General features: G+C 46.4%; 1 protein-coding gene across 3 annotated transcripts in view; it reads left to right on the top strand.

The window, feature by feature from the left end:
• The first annotated feature begins 4,519 nt into the window (after positions 1–4,519).
• The window catches only part of LOC133348558 (huntingtin-interacting protein 1-like), a 133,826-nt gene continuing 118,620 nt past the window's right edge, over positions 4,520–19,725 (top strand). For all 3 annotated transcript variants that reach the window (XR_009755809.1, XM_061561439.1, XM_061561440.1), the window contains exon 1: positions 4,520–4,837. Coding sequence is in view for 2 of the 3 variants with exons in the window: in XM_061561439.1 (XP_061417423.1) it covers positions 4,727–4,837 (111 nt within the window). In the remaining variant the exon portion in view is untranslated. The remainder of the gene's footprint in view (positions 4,838–19,725) is intronic.

Here is a 19,725-nt window from a genome sequence, read left to right on the forward strand (position 1 = left end):
TGATAAATGTTACAGTACAGTATACAGCAATGTCAGTGGAAATAATTAAAATGTAGTTAATTGATTTTGGGCAAACTGGGTTACAGTATTGCTGAGTTTCAGTTATTTCAAAAACATATAACATGTGAAGATGCGCTTCTTAATTATGCACCTTATAGTATGTTCATGCCAAGGTTAGTAGATTGCCTGATGGCACGTGGGTGCCCAGTGGGTGTCATGGTGTGGGAACGGACAGCGGGTGGGCTAAAGAGATAGATATACCGTGGCAGACAGGCAATCAGCACGACTCTTATCCAGTAGTTTGCCAGTCGCAGCCTTCCTTCTGACGGATATGTGGAGGCGGGGGCGGGGGGTTAATGTTGCTCAGAACTCGTGGCCAAGGGAGGGGACTCAGTCGCAGAGTTCCCGAGATGAAGGGCATTGCCAAATGTCACAATCTCGTTGTGCGACGAAAGGCTTGCGCAGTGCTCTTTCGTCGAGTATGATATTGTGAGTGCTGACATCCATAGAGTTGAAGCACTGGCAACCCGATCACGGGCCAGCTCACATGCCAAGCAAGTTATTGCAGAGTCTTGACTATTTAAAATAAGTATAACCCGTAAAAACAAAGTTTTTCACTCTAAATCCTTGTTTTGCGTGGCGGCTAGAGTCCTCTCGTCCTCTGGCTTGAGATGGCTGCCACCTATGGGTCAGATGATTGTCTGCCAGTATTAAGCAATTGGTAATTAAATATTTAATTTGTTTTCCCTAAACAGTGTAAAATTTTGGAAAAAAATTTTCACGAACATTAATTGTCTCGCACAACGAGTCTGTGTGCAAAATGTCAGCTCGATTGGATCACGGGAAGTGGGTTAAAAAACGACCGAAAGATTTGCACGGTCGTAAGCAAGCAAGCAAGCACGCAAGCAAGCAAGCAAGTGAGCGAACTTAATATAAAGGATTTAAAAATTAAGGATCACATTGGGTCCATGGTGACCCTGAGGTCGACTGCGTGCGGCTCGTGGCTCAGCCCCTGCACATCGAGAGGAATGTTGAGATCGTGGACAGCACTGACTGGCATTGTGAAGGTGGAATACGTTCGACAGTTAAATGCTCAAGGCTGAAGAAGCCACTCCCCGCCTGCCTGTTGACTTAATGAAGCGCATGCATTCAGTGCATCGTTGTTTTCGTCTGCTAACAGCTGGTTTGTGCTACAATAACAGCAGTCTCTCATTTCCTCATCTGACACACAGCCTAATGTTGAGCCTGTTGTGCTGATGTACACAGTATGTACTGTATGTTGAATTTATGTCTCCCCATGCGCAGCAAACCGTGATAAACGGAGGTGAGGGGAGATACACAACAAACTAAACACATAAACAAGTTTGAAATACATGAGTTTTCAATGTAGATCACACAGCACTAACGGTTTTGTATTTAATTATGAAAACCGTGATGGCCAAACTCTGCAGTGAGGGCAGATAATCATTGCCTGCCCTGTTACGAAAGCAGTCTGTAAATATTATCCTAAGAGATACAACCAGCCCCTTACAGAGCAAATACACGTGTCACAGAATGTTTATATTAAACCTACCAAGGATGCACTTGCTTGTACTTGCTCTAAGTTTAATCACAATGTCTCTGTTGTGCCAGCCAAAAATAAAATTCCAGTTATAGACCAGCGACACACTCCGTGGGAAGCAACACACATTCTTTCCACAGGTGGCAGATTGCCACTTGTGGATTGCAGGAACCAGCTGTCATCTGCTGATGACGAACGGAACAGAAAACCGCGAACGTAGATTTTATGTCATTTTTAGGCAAAGGGCCGAAATGTTTGTTAATGTGTCAATCTGTTGAATTGGCAAGTTATTTGTTTTGTTGATGTTCATTTAAGATTACAGTAATGTGTTAGGATGTGCTGATTCATCATCAGCTATTGTATATCCACTGACGGATGAAGGCCTCTCCCCATGCTGTTGCCATTCCTCGTAATCCCACAATGCTGCAATCCATATCCGATGCATGAATAAATTTCAATGCTCCATCTCTGTGGGAGTGGCCCTCTCACACGTGTTCTTTTTTTGCTGCCATTCCGTGACCAATCTCACCCATCGACCAGCATCCCTTTGAGGGACATGCCCTGTCCAAGCCCACTTTATTTTCTTACTTCAACACTGTATGTGGTCTATGGTTTGTGTTTGTGCCCTGATTCATGTCTTCCTCTTCCTGTCTCTCAAGAGCATTCTTGAGCATGTATCTCCCCGTGCTTCTTTGTGCATTTTTTCAACTATTGTTCCATTTTGTCAGTTTTAATAACGAAAAGCAGCTTGGGAATGAAATAAGTTTTAATCAACGGCTACTGACAGCGGGCATATGTATTAATGTGCCTAAAGAGGAAACATGGGCTGACAACGTATGAATGTATTTGGCATGGTTTAAACAAATACTGTACGTTGTAGATTAGACTTGTTTTGTACGTGTCGTTGCCACTTACCAATCTGGGCACCCTTTGAAACATTGAGAAGATATTTGAAAAGTGAATTGTGAAGATAAACAAAAATAAAACGTAAAAATGCACACTTAGAATAACACCGAGCAACAAAAAGGAAATCAAGGGCCAGATAATAAAGGCAAATCAGTGACAAGTGACTTAAGAACACATTCCTGCGGAGGGAGCTGGTAGGAATGTTGGTTTGCTCGGTCAATGGCCAGGGTCAACGGCGGCGTGGTGTATTCCGCAAATATGCCCGACTGTGAGGGCGGGCACAAGCCGGCGTGAGTAGGTTAAACGTTGAGTTTTATAAGGGCACCACGGGGTGACCAGCCCCTCCCCACCCAGCTCCACCCTCCCACCCCCACCCAGCCCACCCTCCCCAAACAGCCCCTCCCCACCCTCCCCTCCCAGCCCCACCCAGCCCCTCCCCTCTCCACCCAGCCCCACCCCTCCCATTTTTGGATGCACGACGGACGGACGGGCACAACAATCCCCTGTGGGCTGGTGGAACCAGGAGGTTCCTACCAGTCAAAGTGAGCTTGGGCATAACAAATACTGATGGAAGGCATTATGGCTGATGGTCAAGACTGGTAATGGAATGGCAGCCAGTGGAGGGAAACGTGCCTGAGAGAATGACCTTAATGCGATGGAACAATGAGGTCAGCTACTGTGTAGGAGCGAAATGTATCGTTGTATCTCGAGACCGTGACATGGGGAGGGCCTTCATCCTGCAGTGGATAGATCATGGATAACGATATGGATTTAAAAAAATTGGCAAGGGGGGAAAAAAACTTCCGACCGCCACAATAAATAAACCAAACCGGAATACTGAGCTTAACATTCATGTTGCAAGTCTTTTTTTTCCCTAAACACCCCTTCGGAAACAGGAGTGTCCTCGTATTTGAGAACGTCTCAAAATCTCGGAGGTGAAACCTCTTCTCACGTGGCATGCTCGCCACGCGGTGCTACTCAATGCCATGCTGGCGGCTGGGGCGAGCGAACTGCCTTCACCCTCCGCAGCTGCTGCTGCAACAGGAGCCCCCAGTCCCAAGTCGCGCGTTCACTCTGCATCTTGCCGCTTGCCCCCCCCACCAACCCCCTCTGCGCCCCCCACCGTCTTCTCCCAGCACGCGACCCACTTATCAGAATATTGAAGATGGAGCAATCCGAAGAGCTAGCAAGCACTTTTCACAAATGTCCATTAGAGGAGTGGGGGTGGGGAGGGTACAACGTTACAACAGCACACAATACAAAAAGCACGGCCCGAGTGCAAAGTTATAGGAAAGGTAAACAAATCACTAAAACTAATATATCGACATGGGCGGGGCTAGACAGACGCGGGGCGGGGCTAGATAGATGCGGGGCGGGGCTAGATAGACGCGGGGCGGGGCTAGACAGACGCGGGGCGGGGCTAGATAGATGCGGGGCGGGGCTAGACAGACGCGGGGCGGGGCTAGATAGACGCGGGGCGGGGCTAGATAGACGCGGGGCGGGGCTAGATAGACGCGGGGCGGGGCTAGATAGACGCGGGGCGGGGTTAGTTTAATAGGGCAGGGCTGTGGGGCGGGTCTCGAGAAAATTGGGGGGAGCGGGAAATGGGGGTGTGGGGGGGTGGCGAAGGTTGTGGGGGGGGGGTAGGTGGGAGAGTGGGGGGGGGGGATAGGTAGGAGTGTGGGGGGGGATGTGGGGGGGGATGTTGGGGGGGGGGGGTTGTGGGGGGATAAGGCGGGGTGTGTGGAGGGGGTAGGTGGGAGTGTGGGGGCGATAAGGTGGGGGTTCTGGGGGGGATAGGGCGTCGGGGATCCGGGGGGGGGGGATAGGGTGGGGGTGTGGGGGGGAATAGGTAGGAGTGTGGGAGTAGGGCGTGGGGTACGGGGGGGCAGGGCGGGGGATACGGGGGGGCAGGGCGGGGGTGTGTGGGGGGGGGGCAGGGCGGGGGGTGTTGGGGGGGTAGGGAGGGGGGGAAAGAGCGGGGAGGGGGGGGGGTGCCCCGTGCTCCCGGCGTGCACCGCGGCGCCCTTAAGTTCCCCGCTGCAAGTAACGGGACCGCACGGAGCGGCTAGACGCGGCCGCAGCGAGTCGCCTCACGCCCGGCGGCGGCAGCGGCGGCGGCGGCGGTGTTGACGTCTCTCTCTCGCTACTCTCTCGACGAACTCACTGTTCCCCGTAGTCAATTGCCGTTGCCCGTTTGCCCTTGCTGCTTGATGTGTTTTTAAAGTGGTACCCGCGAAGAGCAAAAGCGCGGGTGCCATGGACAAGATGCCGAGCTCCATCCGCCAGGTTCCCACGCAGCTGCCGCGGGTGCTCAGCAGGCGGGCGACGGGCGGTGTTGGGGACCCCGACGGATTCGAGAGATCGCAGGTGGGGGACGTGGGCTGTACGATCTTTGCTGGGTGGTTGAGCGAGCGAGCGAGCTATGGAGTGAGTCTGTGGGTGAGTGGCTGGGTGAAGTGCGTGGCTGGGTTCAGGAGAAGTGATGGACCTGTGCGGTACGGGAGGATGTGGAGCTGAGTGGACTTGCCGATGACTGGTACCCAGCGGTGTCAAGATCGGCCTCTGTGGAGGAGGAGGAGGCTCGTGAAGGACGTTGGAGGCAGTCGCCCTTCAGCAACGGAGGGCAGAGGAGCGACGCTCACAACAACGAGCGGAGCGTCAGGCAGATAAAATACAGCAAGTTGGCACAGCAGGGGGGCACAGCTGATGGTGCATCTGCCAGTCATCTCAGCCAACCCGTGGCACTTGGGTCTGTCCCGTGACCTGTCAGCGACCCTTCGGCACTTCACGTGGCCTCAAAGTGCACCTAGCCTGGCACGTGCGCCGTATTGACGCCACCGCCACCTGGTGACGAACGGCGCCTTTTTGTTGTTGGGTAGCTATGGATGGGGTGAGTGCCCTGGATGTGTTGGTAGTTTCACCAAGTTTTAATGAGTGGCCTGGGTCTGTAGGTGAGAGGGTGGATGATTAAGTAGGTGATGAGTTGTGTAAGTGCAGAGGATGGGAAACCAAAATAACAAGAAGAGACATTTTTTTGAAATCTGTAAAACGCAATATTTCAAGAGCCACAATGCACGTGAATACGGAACCGTGGACCTTAATAAATAATGTCACGAAACAGTGCTTTCAGAGCCGCAGTTTGCCGACACCTGTGTTTGTGAATCGATGACTTAAGTGAGTGTGTGGGTGAATCGAAGAGGAAGTCGATGATGGGTGTGTGTGTGTGAAGGAGTGGTGGGGTGTAGGAGTGGGTGAGAGGGTGAGTAAGTAGCCGAGGGAATGATAAAGTTGGTGAGAGAATGGCTGGGTGGGTGTGCGGTTGGGTAACTGGGTGAGGTAGTCGGAGGGAAAAAAATTTGTCGATAAAGTGACCAAGCCAGTGGCTGGGTGAGTCAGTGAATGAGTGGGTCAGTGATTGGCTCGATCAGAGCTTGGATTTGTGAGTGGCTTTGTTAAAGGCAGGTTCAGTGAGCCAGATAATGTGCTATAAGTGGCTGTGGGTTATGGTTAGTACAGCTCCGTGGATAAATGGCCGAGTGCGTGGGGCAATAAGTAACTGGTTGGTTGACAGGATACATGCATTGCTGCATTAGTATGTGGATTGACGGGTAACTGGCTATGTGAATGGATCATTGAGTGACAGGGTGAGTGAAGGTTGAGTCGGTGAGTGACTTGTGAGTGCCTGGCTGAATGGCTGCTTCAGTGAAAGAGTGGCTGGATAAATCGCTCAACGTGCGAGTGGCTGGGTGAGAAATCTTAATAGTGTGTACTACATATTGAAATGGATGGGTGATTGGGGAGGTGAGTTGTTGAATGAGTGGGTGAGTTTTCGGCAGCGTTGAATTTATAAAGGAGTGGTTGAGTATCTGGGTAGATATTGCGTGGTGAGTGTATATAGTGAGTGTGTAAGTGAGTGGGGACATGAGTGTATGAATGTGGTGGATGAGGTGGGCAAAAGTGAGTGAGTGAATGAGGGTCTGAATAGGAGAGTGTTCAAGTGAGGTAGTGGGAAAAGTGAATGTCTGAGTGAGTCAGTGGGAGATTTGATGCCTGGCTGGGAGAGAGAGAGGATGAATGGGTGGGTAAGTGTAAGCGGAAGCAAAACGATTGGTTAATTCATTTTATTGTGTGTTAGTGTACTTTCAAAAGCAACAGTATTTTCATAATCAATTTGATGACAATAAATACTACATACAGTACAGTATATCTATTTTATTTAATGTAGCCCTCGTTAAGAGGACCTTTGTGCTTTGTGCATGTGGCTCTGTGTTTTGAGCTGGCTTGTACTTCACAAGATTCAGCCTTCATAGGGATTGGAGGGATGTAGAGGTTGATTGGGAAGTCTGCATGTGAGGCTCCTTGTGAGATTGCTCTGGCGCGATAACCCTTTCATGGATATTTTTGGTATCAGCTTCTTGGCTGGTCTTATAAAAACATCATGGCTTTTCGTTTTCACATGTGCCAAAGTGTTAAACTTATGCCAGCTGATTTTTTTTTATTTGGTGGAATTTTCACCGGTGCTTAAAAAAAGGTTTTAAATTGATAAAATGTGCCATGATACACACGTGAAAGTGGTAGCATTTGTTTATCTCATGTGATGGGATACCTTACAACCATCACATGGCTTTAGAACACAGACTTAAATTTATAACTTTTTTGTTGAAAAAAAAAATCAGTTTATATCTGCAACATGCCACATGAAAGAAGAATAATGGAGTATGTTGCTGAGGTCTGAATTTTCCATTTCATGCACAGACTTGTTTGTCATGGAATGTGGTTCACCTATGAGAGAGCAATAGCCCAGGCATATAAGAATGTGGGTATGAAGCTCATCAATGATGCCCTTATTTACCAACTTCAAGACAAGTACATATGCTTTGTGACAGGAATACACATACCAGGCTGTAAATATACAGCATTATTAATTTATAGATGCACTACAATAGATCTGATTTTGGGGAGAGATTAATTCGGACAAGTAAAAAAAGATGATGTAACGAGATGTATTCAGGCAAGCTGTAAATGAGAGATGCAGCCAAATTAAACCATAATAACGTTTTTTTTTGGGTTGGATCGCATAGTAACAGTAATAAAAGTCAAAATGCATATTCAATCATTGAAATATTTATTCAGATGAGATAAGAGATAATAGAGAGATGCATTCAACAGAGTTCCTTCACAAAGATAAAGGAGATAGGAGAGATGTATGGAGAAAAAAAGCAAGTAACTTTTGTCATGTGAGCACAACAGATACATGCAGTGCAAGATATTCAACCTAATTACATTATTTCTCACGATCATGACAATTTAATAAGCTACTCTACCGAAAAAAGCTACTTAGAGTAAAATGATAACAATAGTTAATTATAAAAAAGACGGCTCTGCTCTTTTGTATTTGCTATTTGGCTGGATCCAAATACAGAAAAGTGGCCACATTTTAATTCCAAGCAGTCATTTGTTGCACCCTTACATGTGCCTTAAAAATACTCTTACATGTGCCTTAAATACTGCCATATCGCTTTTGTGCGACTTCTCCAATACATTAACCACTGTTCATTTGTGCAGAATGTAATGTTAATGTCTATTATTTTGGGTGTATATTATAGCTGTATAAAGGTTACAATTTCTGTGCGTGGCAGTTCAAGTGATTACTATAATGCCTTTGAAGATAACTTCTCAAAACTATTTTTTTCCTCTTCTCTCGACTCAGCATTTTTCACATTATAGTATATGCTTGGAGTGGGTATTGCAAATCAAACTGCTCTTGCTGAAGGCTGTGAGTTGACCTGGAACAATAATGTATTTTAAATGACTAGGTTTCGGTTACAGACAATCATGGTGCAAATATGCGGCACCTGGTCTCATGCAATCAAAATGAGCAAATAGCATGTGACACGGAGAACTGTTGTTGTTTTGCATGCAGCCACATCTAATTATACAAAGAATCGCCGAACATAGTCACCTGGGATGTGGTTGGGAAAGTTTCCTTTGGTATAAGGAACGTTTTAATCTAGATTTGAAGCTTTTGTGACTGCAGGAATCCATACTCTTTGGTTCTTTCGGTAAAGTCACGTTGGTAGAAAAATAATAGATCACGACGTTTCGATCGCAACACAAGCAATCGTCATCAGGTGGGACAACCACAGCAAGAAAAAACTACTTCTTCAGCAGACTACTACTTCAGCAGTTTTTTTTTGCTGTGGTTGTCCCACCTGATGACGATTGCATGTGTTGCGATCGAAACGTCGTGATCTATTATTTTTCTACCTACATCACTTTAGCGAAAGAACCAAAGAGTAAGGAACGTTTTCTTCGTCAAAGTCATTGGCTAGTTGGTTGGATGTCTGTACTTGCATTCCTCCCGTCATTGTCACTAGTTGATTTATTCAGGTACTGTATTCGTGTTCTGTACAGGTAGGTTATTTGCTAATTGTTTCTCTATACCTTGCAGCATGGTAGATAATTAATCTGTCAAATGAGAACAGCCAATATCTCATTATAGAGGAGGGGTAATAGCAACAAAAAACTGGCTAAGGTACCGATTATGGAATAAATAAATGTAAAATTAATTTAGATGTGGTATTGTGGTACAATCATGCCATATCTATCCTATCTCATAAAGTCCCTGCCCGTCTAGCTGACAGGCAGCATCTCACTTACAGTGCAGACAACTCAGGGGTGAAATGGGGCCCCAAGCCTTTGCAGATCGACAGTGGTGAATTTGGCATTTGAATCTTATGGCGGGACCCCTGGGTCAAAAAAAAAATCGTAATTAATTTATTTTGGCGACTTGTCCCACCGCACACATAAACACCGTGACCCACCTGGCGCGGATCATTCTGTTGTCATGTCGTCCCAGCGCAGCGAGGACGAATGTGCACACGAGCTGAACAAGCGAATGCTGCACTCCATGCTCGGGTATGGGCAGGATCATAAGTCTTATCCAAAGCTGCTCAAACTACCTACACGACTCAAGTCCTTTATTTGTCACAACGGGATGCATAATAGAGTGAAACTGCTCTCTTATCCTCATTATTATTTGTGACCTACCAATGTCTGCAGCCAGGATCAATCGATGACAATCCTATTACCTGCAGATATTTAACAGATGAGATGCGTTGCACTGCTAATTCCTCCCATTTGATAATACTTCTCTTGTTCGTATGCATATCTGCAGATAGATTTTTTTCTTGCGGTTAAGCCATAGTCCCCACATACTGCTCCTATCAATGCGGATAAGAGGAGCGGTGACCCACTGCTCTGTAGAGTAACATTGGTATAAACGCTTGTTACAATATGAACAGCGCACTGAAAACGTGTACTATTTTATGTACTGTTTACAAAGTGTGTTCACAAATCCGCACTGAGAAACACGATGATCGACAGAGGGGTGTAAATTATTTTGTTTATAGTGTATTTAAAAAGAGGTACTGCAGGTAAGTAGTTTTCAGTTTTAAACGCATAGTTTAACAAGACAACACTTGCCACCATCCTTCCAACCCATCGGTGAAAAAGAGAAAAGTTTTTGTTTACATTATAATTTCATGTTTATGCGAGAGCCGGGGGCTTATGGGACCCCGGGGTCCCGCCATAAGGTGAATTTGTTAGGCATCATTAGGACGTGCACACATACAAATTATGGGATACGACGATGTCAACCGATTTACAGGAATGTAGAGCAAGTACAGGGGATGTGTTTGAATTCGTGTGCATATGTACAGTATAGATTGTATCTTCCTGTTTGTATTTTTTTCAGGACTGAGCTTGTGGGGGAAAACACACCGTAGCACCTCCCATTGTCTTTTAATGGGAGCATCAGGCAGCTTTGTAATTGTAGGCACTTGAAACATTTACCAGCATGTAATCCTCGGTGTATTCTTTATTTATGTGTGTTTTTGTGTTTTGTGGACAGCAATGGCGCATTGGTTAGCTCACATTGCCGGGAACCTGGAACTCCCCTAGGTTGCCTCAGCTGTAAATGTGTATCTGGTGGAATGTGAACATAGGCATCGAGGAGACGAAGGCAGAAAGGTGTGGTGCCAGCCACATACCATCGGTACTGGGCACATTCGTCAATAACATTGGCGAAATAGAAATCATATTTATACTACTAATAATACAAATTTAAATTTACGAAGGGCCCTTAAACTATCATTCTCAGGGAACTATATATATGTCATACTGGTAGGAACCACCTGGTTCCACCAGCCCACAGGGGATTATTGTGTCCGTCCGTCGTGCATCCAAAAATAGGAGGGGTGGGGCTGGGTGGAGAGGGGCTGGGTGTGGAGGGTGAGGAGGGGCTGGGTGGGGAGGGTGGGGCTGGGTGGGGAGGGGCTGGTCACCCCGTGGTGCCCTTATAAAACTCAACGTTTAACCTACTCACGCCGGCTTATGCCCGTCCTCACAGTCGGGCATATTTGCGGAATACACCACGCCGCCGTTGACCCTGGCCATTGACCGAGCAACCCAAAGTTCCTACCAGCTCCCTCCGCAGGAATGTGTTATTTTGGGCAATGGTCCGTCTGCCTAGCACATGGCCTCTTATTTGTTTGCGATGAAGAAGTGCCATTGCCTGAAACATCACCTATTTTATACTTGTTATTGTGTTGAATGTTTTATTAATAGGTTCTGAAAGTGTTATCTTTGTATTCGTTGGATGTGTTTTTTTGTTCCAATAAAAATGATTTGTGATGTGAAAAATACGGTTTAATCCTGGGCACTTAGCAATATGCATGTAACCTGACTACACCGAAGGATACATGGGAGTTGGTAAGAGTGCAGCAGCCTAGATGAGAACACTGTGGAACCATCCACAATGTACATGCCTCCGCTTACAAAAAAGCTGCATCTTACCTATCCAAAATATCGCCAAAAAGCCGAGATGTGCCATTGTAAAAATGTACTTTGTTGATTGCTTTTTGTAGCACAGTGAAAATTTTAATAATTGTGTGCGTCAGTTGCTGCATCGCTGGCAGCCCCCCCCCCCCCCCCCTGCATTTAGTTGGACAGAGACAGAACTTTCGATTTAAAGCTTTCGTGACTGCAGGGATTCATATTCTTTGTTCTTTCGGTAAAGTCACGTAGAAGGGAAAAAACAAAAAATAATAAAAATAAAACAATAAAATGTATTATTTTAAAACAATAAAATCTATTATTTTATTGTTTTTTCCCTTCTACGTGACTTTACCGAAAGAACCAAGAATATAGAGACAGAGCTGTCGAGCCTGGCGAAGGTTTTGCGTGCCGGGGAAGGGCAGGAAGGAAGGAAGGGCGTGGGTTGGTGTGTAGGGGAGCGGGTGCTAGCTAGTCTGGCTCACCGAAAGCCTTGCCAAGCACCGCTGTGTGTTACGCAAAGCATTGATAACTGTTGGTGTTGGCCTTCTGACACAGGTTTACGTGTCTGTATGGCGTTAAATGGGTTTGCCCTATGTTGGACAGCCTAGGAGCATACTGCAACAGGCTTTGGGCAAACAAGTGCCTTGAGTGCAAATTTAAATACATTCTATATACATTTTAACACGTAGGCTTTCGCGACCAATATCATCCATAATAGAGGTTTTGGGTTAGATCGCGTAAATATATAAATGTGTTGTTAAAACCCGCCACCACCTGACACAGCCAACTAGTAAGGGTTGTCACGTAAACAGAACATGCCAATTCGTCACTAGTACAGCACACCGGTGTGTTGGAGAAATGTTCATTTTTAGTTGAGAGTTTGTTTGTCTAGAAAATTTGTTAATTTGGTCATTTGGACAATTTGGAACCTGACGCTGGCACCACAATTGGCCTGCTCTTGTGAATGAAATCAGGGAATCTTTAACGTTCACCATGATGCAGATGGCACTTACTGTGTTATCATGAATACACTTTCAGTGATCAAGTGGTGAACGCGCTACAACCAGGCCACGTCACTGCCCCTAGTATTGTCGGATTCAGTGTGTCCATCCCCCCATCCCCTACCTGCCCACCCATATCACCCCAGCACCCTCACAACTGAAATATGATTCACATTGTGCACATTCTACAGTAACGTATAATACAGGTAGTCCTCTACTCACAATGGAGATGCGTTACGACGACCCCATCGTAAGTCGAAAATATCGTAAGTCGAAGATGGCCTAACCTACCCAGGAGTCTTAAAGAATGGTGATAATTTAGCAAAACAGCAATTTACAGTACCGTACTGTATAAACTATATACTGTATGTAATTATTAATTACAATACTGTATTGCACAGTAAAATGTAAAGTAAAATAAGTATAACCCGTAAAAACAAAGTTTTTCACTATAAATCCTTTATATGCGTGGCGGCTAGAGTCCTCTCGTCCTCTGGCTTGAGATGGCTGCCACCTATGGGTCAGATGATTGCATTGCACCATTAAGCAATTGGTAATTAAGTATAATATTTTTGTCCTAAAAAGTGTAAAATTTTGGAAAACATTTTTTCACGAACATTAATTGTCACGCACAACGAGTCTGTGTGGAAAATGTCAGCTCGATTGGATCACGGGAAGTGGGTTAAAAAACGACCGAAAGATTTGCACGGTCCTAAGCAAGCAAGCGAACTTAATATAAAGGATTTAAAAAATAAGGTAAATTCTTCCCCTACCTATATGAACTGCAATTTAATAGAAAGTTTTTTCAGGAAACAATCCTATCTGCTATAAAAACTTTTAACATGCATTGAATGTATCGTATCATGGTAACCCTAAAATGAAATCGCTAAAGCTACGTATCATACATGCATGGTGTTGTGTATATGCCCCCTTTTTATTTTTTTTAAATATTTTTTTTTTAAGAATTATTCTGCCAACATAGATAATATCGTTTTTTTTAATAGACGCGGCCACGTGGGAACGAACACGCCCCCACACTTCCACAGAGGCCCCCACACTTCCACAGATGCGCGCATACCTCATTTCAAAGGAAAGAGGACATGAAAGGGGGGGCAATAAGGTAATAAAAAAAAAAACTCCCCTAAATTCACACAAGAGGAACAAGGGAGGGGGGGAATTGCAGGCGGGGGGTTGCAGAACCAGGAGACACGGAGGAAGAGATAATTATATTCTTAACAAAGAAACAGCATCGACGACAAAAAGCACAGATGGGTCCTTGAACCATATTAAATACACAAGTTACCAACTTAACCATAAAGATTAAGCAAACAGTATCCATCCTCACTCCAATTGAAAACCAGACGACAATCAAAACCAGAATCGCGACCCATCATTGTTAATAAATACTGACATTATTTACCTTTAAAGAATATCTACACGGCCGGGCCGAAGCATCAAAGAATAATTATGGCATCGATTTCGCTCCAAAACAAAATTCCTAGCCGGGATATCAGATCAAATAATCACAAGAAGTCAAATAATAAGTACGGAATTAAAGTAGAAGAGGAATCAAGGGCGGAGAAGGCTCTCAAAATTAACCAAACACAACACCCATGGGAAGCGAGCAACACGGCCGCCTTTGTCTTTCCGAGAGGATCACGACACACAGGCACCAAGCCAGGAAATGACACCCATAAAAGTTGGGGCAAGGGCTCAAAGGGAATTAACACACGCCTTCGAATAAATAAACACGCCGGGTGCTCCCACCGTGGAAACAACCGCCTTTGTCTTCCCACAACACGGACAGCAAAAATTGCACAAACCAGGAAATGACATTTCCATGGGAGATCGGGTCACGATGAAACATCGTGAACACTGTTTCGGCATAACCAAGCAGCAAATAAGTCGCATTTCAACTTCCAAACCAAACCAACTTAAGCTGTGTGAGACAAAGGATGTGATCCCAGAGCAAGGGAGTGAATAGTTAAGCTCGCTTAACGCGTAGGTTTTCGCGACAAATGTTATTCAGTAACAAAACATGGATTCGAATGTTTTTTTTTTAACTCAACGCGAATCATCGGTCTGGCTAATGGATAACTTCTGAAGCAGCCGACACGAGGCCCCCACCCCCTTTCTTCCAGAACGACACACACAGCTGTGTCTTCAAAGCTAATAAACACACGGACAAACACGCACGCGAAACACACGAACGGACACACACACGGACGCAGATGGTCCACCCCCACAGGAAGGTTTTATGACACAGCTTTTGAACAACTCGGGGAGCCGAGTGGAATTTTCCGATATAAACCGAAGGAAAATCCATACAACTCAGATCGACAGGGGCTTTGGCCTCCATCACAGTTCGTCAGGGGCTCTGGCCCCCATCACATATCGTCCGGGCTTCGGCTCCAACACACATATCATCCGGGCTACGAGCCCATCTTCGGCTCCACCACAGATCGACAGGGGCTCTGGCCCCCATCACAGATCTCCAGGGCTGTGGCTCCATCTCTCCTCGTCGCCGCCAACGAAGAAGCTCCTGTCATTCAGAATGACGAGGTTTGCGGAGTAGCGACGCGTAGCTACAAGCCGAGGTCTGCACCACCTGAGAAGAATCGCTACCCTGAGTCGCAGAGCTGCGAGTGAAGCCAACAAAGACGCCAACGTCCACCCTGCCACGAACGAAGCATCGCTCCTCGTCAGAGTGACGACCAGCGAACAACCCGCAGGAAAGGCGGAGATCGCTGAACGAGCGACAACGAGCGACACCTTGCGCCACCGAGCGACACCGAGCGACACGAGCGACCGAGCATCTTCAAGGACAGCATCGTGCCAACTCGTCATCTAGCAGTAGAAAGAGAGAGCGCACGAGCAGCACCAAGCCCCGGAACCATCAAGCGCCAAGCAAGCAAGTTTCTTCAAGGAACATCGTGCCAACGCCGCTCAATCCAGCAGTGGAGAGAGAGAGAGAGAGCAAAAGCCGAGCGACACGCCGAGCGAGGGAGCAGCAGGAGCTGTTCGTATCCTACCACACCACACAAGCTAACGACACAATTAATATTACGAGGGGACAACGCACACACAGCACGCACACGAATAAGACTTTAAAAGAAAAACTGTCTTTTCGTTTCAAAAAGGGTGGCCATTTCGAGGTGGTGCGTTCAATATCAACTGATCGTGCAAAGCAGTTGCTGCCGTCGAGTTACATAAATGCATAAGAGTTTTCGTTATTCATATTGCATAATTGCATAATGTCACAACTGCATAAGTTTTTGTCGTTCATATTAGTTAATTGCATAATCTTGCCCATGAATTATTGACGCATGTTTGACCTGCATGATAGAATGTCACGTGCTTGTTAGAATAAAATTGTAATCCAGAAGCATATCGAGTGTTCCTTCCAAGTCCATGCAAAACTGTCTTATTCTTGACAACTGTATCCTGTGATGAGATATGAAAATGGAGACCTAAAATATTATAACACACACTAGGATAATCGGTAAATGAATCTATGATAATCGTGTTATCCTGATTGATAACTCTGGATAAACGAAACTAAGCAAATTATCATAACTGCACACATTAACATAATCGCAAGCCTCCGCATAAATTACTACGATTATCATAATTTATGCATATAATTACACGCATTATCATAATTTATGCGTATTAATACACACACTATCATAATTAATGCGATTTGCGCATTTTTCGGGAAATTATTAATTTTTATTATTTTCATCAAATTTCATAATCACAACACATACAACAAAATGGGTGGCGTCGTCCGGGATCTCTCACAGACAGTGTTTTGCATGGATGATGGAATGAATCACTTCGCGTTAACCAGAATATCAGGATCGAACATTGCATGGTAATTGTGAACGGGCGGAAAACAAAAAACGCCCTCTAAGGTTAAAACCCAGAATAGCAGGTTAAAACAGAGACAGTGGAATTAAGATAATATCGTATCAAACCAATTGCATCCTGTGATAAATGGTGTTAGAGGTACGCACTCTGAATCGGAAAATAACAGATAGCTCGAGTCAAACTGACTACATTTTCTGATACAACTGTTACAAGTACTCTGAAAAGGGATGTCAGGGCAGCTGACGCCACGCGAGAAATGTTAAGGCTAAGATAAATTCTCGAGTCCACGAAAACGGAATTCGACTCACAAGGTTCTAAGACTGGTACCCAAATGAGTGACCCCAATAACGGGGATCAGTCCTCCCGAGGGACGACGGACTCACTAGAGGAAGATTATCGGGAAATTGTGTTGCAACGCACAGGCCGGACTGCCACAGAGCAGGATAGGCATAGAGACGTATGGGAAGGGAGCTGTATCGACGACATTAAGATACACCGAACAATACTTCTGAAGGATTTGATAAAATGTGCCAAAAGCGAACATGATGTGAAAATTGCGGAAATAGCGAGATTAGACTCGTATCTCCTCCGACAAACAGACCGAGAAAGAGCCTGGAATGAGGAAAGATATGAAAGGGAAAAAATTGAAAAACGGAGTATGCAAAACGAGGTAGAACGCCTCCAAGCCCGCCTGGATGAGCAGGTACACTACCTAGAGACATTGGCAAAAACCACAAATGTTGACACACAGCACACAAGCGGGATCACCAGCCTGTCACACTTCGACCCACGGGGGTGCAATCCTGGGACAGATCACACAAAAAGTATGGGTATCGATCAAAATATCCGTCACAAAGAATACCCCTCACAATTCGAGAGAAGGGAGGGAGACATACAGACAAAACAAATTGAGACTGACGACCCCAAAGCTGGAGGGAAAGGAAAAATAAAAAAAAAATTGGCAGGATATGCAGTACAAATAAAAACGGAGAAAAAAGAACACGAGCAACTCGAAGACAGGGATCACCCACCACAAAGACGCACACTGCGCAAATATGACCAACCGGGTAGTGCAGACAGCTCGCCAGAAACACACGCGACACGCACACACGACCAACGCAGAACCAACCACAGAGATCACTCACCACAAAGACGCACCCTGCGCAAATATGACCAACCGGGTAGTGCAGACAGCTCGCCAGAAACACACGCGACACGCACACACGACCAACGCAGAACCAACCACAGAGATCACTCACCACAAAGACGCACCCTGCGCAAATATGACCAACCGGGCAGTGCAGACAGCTCGCCAGAAACACACGCGACACGTACACACGACCGACGTAGAACCACCAACAGAAATCACTCGCGAGAGGGACGCGCACTACGCAAGCATGACCAACCAGATAGCGCAGACAGCTCACCAGAGAAACACATGTCACGCAAAACCCACAAAAAAAAACCGACCCGCACCACAGACGACAGCCACAGTGATTACGACAGTCACGACGCACGGCACCAACATAAATCAAACACCAGGCTAGGACATCGGAATCTAAGCACCTCGCCGAACAGACACCACACCCATGGTGGACGGCGTGAAGGCCGAGCTCAGAAACACTCACCACATAGGCACGAATCAAGAAGACCACGCACGCCAACACGAGACCAACATAAGAAACACAAGAACAAGCCAAGAGACAGACACGACTCGTCAGATAAAGCGAAACCACGACACAGACAAAGGAAACGCGATAGCAGCGACAGCAGAGACGACTCGAGTGAGCACTCCTCGGAAACCGACGCCACCGATGATGACCAACACTCTTTCAACAGTAAAACCCTCAAGCTAATGGACAAAGCGCTCGTGAGGATTCCCTATTTTGATCCACAGAACAAGAATCGAGATATACACATTCACATCGCTATTGTAAGACAGGAGGCTAAGATCCGGGGTCTGGGTAAATCAGAGGAAAAAGCCTGCTTATTGTCAAGAAGCTTACATGAACATGCCAGACCATGGGTAGCCTCCCTGCCACACAGAGTCAAGAACGATTTCAAACAATTAAGCCAGGCAGTAATTAAAAGATTTGGGGAATACTCCACTCTATCTGAAGGGTTGAACGCGGCAAAACTAATGACGCAACGTGCAGACGAAGACCCACGAGATTACCTCCTCCGACTCAAGAGAGCATATTACGCAGGCAATGTAGACAACGCCCAGGAAGAAGGGAAAATATTAAAAGTGATGTTCTTCCAATCACTGAGGCCAGAAATCATGAGAATAGTAGGAATGATGTTAGACCCCGAAACGGCCTCCCTACGCCAGATAGAAAGCAAGGCCCACACGGCCTGGGTGAACGGCCGGAGGACAACCAACATAGTCAAAACACATATCGTCACCAAGGATAAAGAACGCCTCGACCTAGAGGGAAGCGAACCCCCTGAAAACAACAGCAACATCACACGGGACGAACATGGAAAACCCCAGGAGAGGGCGCCAAACCGACAAGAACCAACATCCACCGGCCAACCACTGAACAATGGATCTAAAGACGAGGCAAGAGTAAGCTGGCACCCGCGACAACCACCACCAGGGAATGCCGACACAAGCGAATCCTGGAACAACCACGGGGGGTGGAGAGCGAACGATGGACCACCCACACCCCGGGGAGGCCGACGCCCACCAAACCAATCACCATACCGCCTCCCACTGCCATCTTCATTAGCCATAGAGCATAGACCACCACCAACCAACTGGAATCGATATGCTCACCACATCCGGATGGAAAGGGAACCCCTAGAGAACAGGAAGACTCCCATGCAAACAGCAAAGGCAAGGACATCAATAGAACACATGCAGGAAGAGGACGCACCCAACGCAAAGATAGCCCAAGTGAACATCGGAAGCTCAAGAAACCCCGAAGCAGCCACTGAGGTGATACCCGAGGGTAGAGGTCACCATCTGGGAGAACTAATTCCTGTAGGACCGGGCGGACGAGTCCACTTGGAAGTAAGACTTCAAGACACTCTGACCAGCCAGGGCCTGTGTGATACCGGAGCAGAAATATCAATGATTTCCGATCACCTATTTGGCGAACTCCAGACTGCCCTCCAGCGGAAAAATGAAGCACTACAGATGATGCCAAGTAAGCTTACCTATTCAGGATGCGAAGGGACCCACATGCGACCTTTGGGCAAAGTCATGATGAAGCTCACGTTCAACGGGATCAACATGAACCATCCACTATATGTCGTACAATACCCAGGAAAAGAACTGATTATTGGGATCGAACTACTGAATCGGCTAAAACCCATTGTGAACCTTGGATCCCGACAAATCTGGGCACAATCAATACCGGAATGGCCTAGAGATCCAGAGGACGAAGAAGAAGAACGAAGCCCCACAGGAACCCAGGTGCTAGCACAAGAACTCAACGACCTGCCACCGACAATCAAAGACAAAAATAAGATTTCGGCTGAAATACGTACCACTCAACTGATAACCAACGAACGGGAAAAGGACCTTAATGAAGCCGA

This window comes from Lethenteron reissneri, chromosome 27, assembly GCF_015708825.2.
Source record: "Lethenteron reissneri isolate LAM-NWPU_2019-01 chromosome 27, ASM1570882v1, whole genome shotgun sequence".
Classification (NCBI taxonomy): Eukaryota; Metazoa; Chordata; class Hyperoartia; order Petromyzontiformes; family Petromyzontidae; genus Lethenteron; species Lethenteron reissneri.